The sequence below is a fragment of the Hyposmocoma kahamanoa genome, unplaced genomic scaffold (assembly GCF_003589595.1).
Source record: "Hyposmocoma kahamanoa isolate Upper Pololo Valley unplaced genomic scaffold, ASM358959v1 98529, whole genome shotgun sequence".
Taxonomy (NCBI): domain Eukaryota; kingdom Metazoa; phylum Arthropoda; class Insecta; order Lepidoptera; family Cosmopterigidae; genus Hyposmocoma; species Hyposmocoma kahamanoa.
In genome coordinates, this window is record NW_020655603.1 from 1 (window position 1) to 7101 (window position 7101).

The 7101-nt window shown below is 36.8% G+C and overlaps 1 protein-coding gene across 1 annotated transcript; it reads right to left on the bottom strand.

Annotated features, from left to right (window-relative positions):
• Positions 1 to 1064: 1064 nt before the first annotated feature.
• LOC113238849 (monoacylglycerol lipase ABHD12-like) lies at positions 1065 to 6770 on the bottom strand (the record flags this gene model as incomplete). Its single annotated transcript, XM_026475694.1, has 5 exons — positions 6661 to 6770; positions 5678 to 5799; positions 3738 to 3851; positions 3464 to 3592; positions 1065 to 1166 (listed from the first exon to the last, which is right to left on the bottom strand). Coding segments are annotated over exons 1-5 (478 nt in total), but the record flags the coding sequence as incomplete, so codon positions are not given.
• Positions 6771 to 7101: the final 331 nt, after the last annotated feature.

Genomic DNA, 7101 nt, shown 5'->3' on the forward strand with positions numbered 1-7101 from the left:
CAAATTTGACAGCTAAAGAAGGCGATAGTATGTAACTTTGAATGCGATCAACGAAATAATAAAAAAACAACTATTAGCATAATTGAGTTTCAAAAAATACATTAATTTTATTGAAACATTTTCTAATATGACAAAATATATTTGAAGTACTGTTTTCGCAGTTTTAGTTCCAAAATAAAATGCAACTTTTAAGGTTACTCCGACACGTCCTCAAAACAGTTATGTCCTCAAGCTATTTTTTTTAAATAATAGTGTTGTAAGCAATTAATCGCCGAATTTCACCGAGTCGCTTCGATTTCTCGGAAAAAATATAAAAAAATATTAGACAAAATTATGAACATTATTTGAGATTGTTTGTTGTTGACATTGACAACTTCTAACTTATTGCCAGCCGAATAATTGTAAATTTATGAAATCCTTGGATTCTTGGTAATTTAATCTTTTTATGTAGTGGTCTTTTCGATGAACATACTTATTTACACTAAATTCTCGTAATAAACCATTTATGAATGTTATAAAATCAAATTCAGTTTTACAAAGATACGAGGAATTGCTACAGAATTGCAAGGAATTCTGTAAATGAATTGCTTTTAACAGAATTGCACGATTTGGCCTTTTAGGCCACCTGAACAACAATGAACCGAAAAATAATCTAAACAACCACAAACACTTAAAATTTTGAATCGATTTCTCGTGAAAATCGTATAATCTGATTACCGACTACAGTAGATTACTCAATACTCAATATATTTATTGCATTCATATGGTATACATGTCTACGTCATCGACGTGCCATTAAAGAGCAGGATACCAAAAAATTGCAATGGCAATTAACTCGTAGCTCGATGGCCAGTCACTTACAAACCCACAGACATGTCTGTAGATAAGCCACTGCTAATAACTTTTAGCAAAATATTAAACGTACAAAACCCTGCCATTGACACCATCGACACAAAACTGAGATGAAGAAGGAACTAGTTACCATCAGATACCGAAAATATAATTATTCATTTACAATCGTAAGATTGAAATTATTAGTGTAATAAAGTAATAGAAATAAATACATAATGTACCTCTATAATCGAACGTGATAACGTGGAAGTCCAAATCCTGAAAGACTTTGTAAAGTTGGAGACGATGAGGTGACGCCCTGTGATTAGAATTACCTGAAAATCATTACAATACCTACTTTAGTAACAATAGATCTCCTTGTGAAAGTGTTCGTCCAGGGAAGGTTACTTCGATTATTTTTTTCTTCTTTCCATAAAGGAGAAGGCACAGGTTTTACACCATACAGCCAAGTCTTGGTACATTATTCTTTTTTGGTACATGAAGTTGAATTATGTTTCTGTAAATATGGCCGCCACAAAGAGGATAGGCAATTTGAGGCGGCGTGCTTGGATTGACTCGGGATTCCTTAGAACGGGCCGATACGGGTATTTTAGTTCGAGATTCGTATAATTTCGCTATTGTGCGTTAATTGAAGATTAAAAATCTTCAATTAACGCACAATAGCACTATCCTATTCCACTTTAAACTAGATTTCACTAAATAATTGAAAGTCAAAATAAAAACGACACTTTTCCCTCCAAAAGGTCCATAGCGAATCGGTTACTTTGATTTAAACTTTCACTATATTCACACATTATTTGATTTTTAATTCGGGACTTAATCACTTCGAGACCATGGACGTATTGCAACGTCCATAGTCTCGAAGGGACTGAAGAGGCCGGTATAATAATAATAATATAATAATAAATTTATTCAATTTAAACATACAGCACTTAAACTAGATGAATACAATAAGGTACAATTCGATTGTATGGGCAGACAAAAGTTGAACCATCATAACCTATTCTAGGTACAAAACCTGTGTTAATAGTGTTACGAAGATTCTCCGTTTTAACAAAATCAGAAAAGAAAACAATCTTTGAACTGCGGGTAAAACTGAAATAGTGTAGTGCAGGGCCGTGAATCTAGTGTAGAGTAGCAGTAGCAGTAATAAAAAGTAAGTAGAAAGTATGTGTAAGTGTGTGTGTGTGTGTGTGTGTGAATGTGCGTGTGTGTAAGTGTGTGTGAAAGTGTGTGTGTTTGTGTGTGAGTGTGTTTGAGTGTGTGTGTGAAATGAAATGGAGTAGAGTGCGCTTAATAGCATTTATATAGATAGATAAATAAAATAAATAGATAAATAAAATTTAAGTATGGAAGTCATCTTCTAGCCGTGCGTTTTTCTAACTACCCGCACTTGATCTTCATTATTTGTTTGTGCACTAGGGTTCTCACTAGACCGACACACATTACTCACGATACGTTCATCTCACGACATTGTTATTTGTTATATACTCACGCACGGCTAGAAGATGCTGACACCGCCTTTTCAACCCTTCGAGATCATGGACGTTGCAATACGTCCGAAACGTCGAGGCAAATAAAATATGTTTTTATACGTGATTAAATCCCGAATTACATAACAGGGAAGGTTAGTTTAGTTAGTAGAGGAACCATATCTATTTCTGCCGCCAAGCAGTAATGTGAGTGCTACTGCGCTTTAGTTTTGACAGGTTAAGGTGCTGATGAAACTTTAGGCAAGTGGGACTTGTCAAATTTCAATTGCCCCTCAGATCTTTGCAGTTAAAGCTCTGAGTGGCACTACAACTATCTTGGGTTTATCTACAACTAGTTTCTGAGTGTTTTTTCTGAGTGTTCGATCTTTGTATTAATAATTATAAAAAAGAAGTAAAGTTAAAGGAAAGGCTGTAACAATAAAAAGGTAAATTTAAAACAAACAGATACAATAGTATAAAACACTCCCTACACTTTATGATTAAGGCACTTACCCCTAAATGGGCCGAGTAACTGAATTACAGATACGTAATCTTAGGTACATGAAGGCTGTAGACTGTTATAGATTATTGCACATGATTTAGCTTACTTAATGACGATTATAAACGTAGTAAAGAACCAAAATTAGCGATTATACGCGATGGAATTTGAAACAGCTCCGACTGTTGTGGCGGTCGAGCTGGGAGTGACCGTGGTACGAAAACAAAATGAGAATGTGAAGGAAGATGGAACAATCCAAATTTAAAATTTAAATACAAGTAAAATAAAAAAATGACAGGATACAAGAGGAGAGAGGCGATACAAACAGGTGAGATGACGGTGTAAGGAGGTCACACCGTCTAAAGAATTCTTTGGTAGGCGTTGAGAGCGATGCTCGGCGCCCCATAAGTGCGTTTGCATGCGTAGAATCCGCAGTGCTTTGAATCGAGTATTTAATGTAGTGCGGATATTCACGGAAGACAGTCGCCTACAATGAACGCACGGTTGGCTTATATTCCGGACGGAGGAAACCGCGTCACTATAAAACGATGTTCTAACGCCACATGTATTTCTCCGCTCCGGTGTAACACGTGTAGCGTTACTGATAGCGACTATGAACATAAACATTTCCAACACTAACCATGGCAGTACAGCACAATCGTGTTCTTGGTCCGCCGCAATTCGTTGTGGAGCCGCTGGTCCAGATTAACGTAATCTTTTACCACGAACACATCTCTGAACATTGAACAAGGGACAATATGCCATACACCTGTTCACAACATATACATAAATTATCTTTTCATGTTCGACGTGTTTCTTTAAAAAGACGGCAACTAAATACGGAAAACTAAATATTTAGGTACTACATATTGCATATATTGCAACAAACATCCTTAAGCATAAAAGTCTCTTACCGATTTTAATTTCGCAATTATCAACTTTCGACAAAATTGGAATGCTGAAGTTTCTCCCGCCGACGACATTGCAGCTAGACGGATTCTCGTAGTCCAAGTTTCGAGGGTAATTGACTGAAACAATGGGGGAGGAATGGTGGCACAGTTTGCGAGAATTTGCCACCTTGTAAGTGCAAGCTTATTGTTTCAATTTCCGGCGTGCTCATAATACAATACCTACATAATAACTACCTTATCATCTGATGGCTGAGTAATTATAACTTTTTATGGAATCACATCTCTTTGCCAAGTTTTATTGCTATCGATTACCGGTTAGTGCTCGAAACCAGATTCATTCCCTAATTTGCAACTCTTAGAAGTAAAATATTTTCTTCAAATTTAATTGGGACCAATACTGAGGTAGGTCGTCTTTAAAACACAAAAGGAATCGTCACATTCGGTTCACAGAGTAATCGAGTAACATACATACAAAAATAAAATATTTATTAGTCGAATTCAGAACCTCCTCCGTTTTTGAAGTCTGATGAAAAGAGAAATCATTCAAAACACTACAAGGAAATTCTGGGTTTCTAAGTTTAGCTAGCATTCCGGTGTGATGTTGGTTGTAGTACGAATCTGTGTCGAGCGCTATGACCAACGAAAGCGACGACGTCGAACGCCTTAACGTTGGTCAGCGCTCGATACATCAGTAGCACTAAAGCTCCTTGTGAAAGGGTTCGTCCGGGGAAGTACTGCCACCTTACCTACCTATTTCTGCTACCAAGCAGTAGGTGATGTCAGCATTACTGTGTTTCGGTTTTGAAGGGCAAGGGTGCTGGAGAAATTACAGGCACATGGGACTTCTCAATTTATGTCTCAGGGTGACGGGCGCAGTGACAGCGCCCATAAGATTTGCAATTTAAAGCCCTGCCGCGGTCTCCAACACTGCAATGCTACCTTTACACTACAAGTAAATTATCATTTGAACAAGGCTGCGCCTGATGGTAAGCGACAGTAGTTATAGTGTCGCTCAGAGCTTCAAATCACAAAGATCTAAGGGACACTGCCACTAAGCACGTCAGTCTGAGACGTAAGTTGAAAAGTCCTATGTGACTGCGATTTCACCAGCACCCCTTACCGAAATAGGTAAGGCATGAGAAATAGACAACCTTATGTTGGTCAACTCACGCTACAAGGAAATTCTGAGTTTCCAAGTAGTAGTATGGTGTATACTAATTATATTATATAATATGTATTATATTATATAATATTCTAAAGGCTCACGTACATTATGGCGGGCCGCTCTGCACCGCATCGTATTTTATGTATAAAATATAGATATGTCACACACATTGTAATGTATAATCACTATATCACTACGTCTGTCTGTATGATCGCGATAAACTTAAAAACTACTTAACAGATGCTGGTACTGACTACATGGCCGGGGGCCTAGGCCGGCCAAGACTGCAAATCCGCCACTGATACTATAATAATAATAATAACGCACACAATCAACATAGCCCCGCACTAGGGAAACCCTGTGTCGCGGGTGCCATGGACACACACATAGACAACCACAAATTACACCCAAACTCACGAGAGAAATAAATGTAAGCCATACAAACATTTCTCCCGGCCCGGGAATCGAACCTGGGACCTCTAATGGTAATTGAATGTTTTTAAGTTACAATACTTAAAGAAAATTATAAGTTTGTAAGCTTAGCATTTAATGGGTGGAAAACTGCAAGTCGAACAAACTTACACTACAAGAAAATTAAAAACTTCCATGTTTCAAACAAACGTACAGCCACCTTAGACTGAACAGGCAGTCAGGCATCCTCTCTGGGTGAAAGTGTACTTACTATCTTTGTTTACATCTTCACTTTGTCACAAAAAGTTAAAGGGTTAACGGCCTTAAAAATACAGGCTTTCATAGGCCGTTTTGAACTTTTACTTACTACAATTGGAAAAGACCATTTTCCTCTGTACGGACTTGCTGTACTTAAAGACGAGTGGCAGTATTGCCACCTGGATGACTAGAACACTGGCTGTTAACGACGCGCCCGTCGCTAAAAGCAATCTAAAAAACAAAAAAACTTTAAAGTGGCAAATAATTCGTTAAAATGAAAAACAAAGACCTGTAACAAACGCATTGAAGAATTCGTAAAGTCTGCTGTCTCGATCAGTACCTCAGTTGGTAGAGCGGTCGCCCTGGTATGGCACAGATACAGGTTCGAGGTCTGTGGATCGAGGATCGAGAGTTTTTCCTTGTGTTCGATCTTTGTAATTTTTAAGTTTATTGAATGTCACGAAGTTTGACCACCATGCCATTTAAATATTTTTGTGAAATTACTCCAATAGTTTTTTAAAATTATTAACACTTGATAGCGGGTTTTAATTTAATCATCGCGCCATCTATTGGTGTTAGTCAGAACTAAATATAAGCTCATTACACTTATTTTGTATACTTGTCAAACATCGTGTTATTTAAAATTTAGTGTAGAAATCCAAATTTGATATATCGATATATAGAAAAAAATTCCTTGGATACGTCTGGATTCGAACCAACGCCTTGAAGCAAACCGTGGTAGACCTGGTAGTGGTAGAAATTTTCGATCTTTGTGTTAATAATTATAAAAAACTTTTAAAGCGTTAGTTACTACTTAAAGAGCCTGATTATTTACTAGAGAAAGAGACAAATCTAAAAGGAAAAGGGTTGTACATTTGTATCACAATATAATCATCAGTCCACCTTGTAGGTGGTCTGATGATTGCCGCGACGTATACCCAACGTCTCTAAGATATCACTGGTAACATACACTGGTCAAAGACTTTTGCCTTGCGATATTGTGGTATTTTGGACAATATGCAGTATTAGCTTCCCGAAGGGTACCCAGCCTAGTAATGTACGGGTTGAAAATAATATAAAAAAACTCCATACCCAATCACCATGTTCCGCAGGTGTTATTCTAAATTTGCTAATATGCCTCGGATTATTTTTAAAGAAATTTATACACATTTTACTATTTTTATAAATGTTTTCTTAACCCCCGTTTTATTAAAAATATTATGATCATTTTTTTTATATAATTTTTTTAAGATTTTTTTACAATTTTATTATGTGACGTCGTTATGACAAATGCGTTTAACGCTTAAATGTCAATGTCCTGTTTTAAAAAAGTTCACAATAAGCTTCCTACTTTTTACAAAACCATCGTACATAGTCTTATACTTGACATTGGCGAAATCATCGATTATTTTGATGGAGCCATAGCGTTTAAAAGAAGAAGAAGCTTCCTACTTCATGACCTTCTTTTCTGGCCAACGACGCCCACTTTTCACTAATTTTCAACCTTAAAACATAAAACTGTAATCTAGTTGC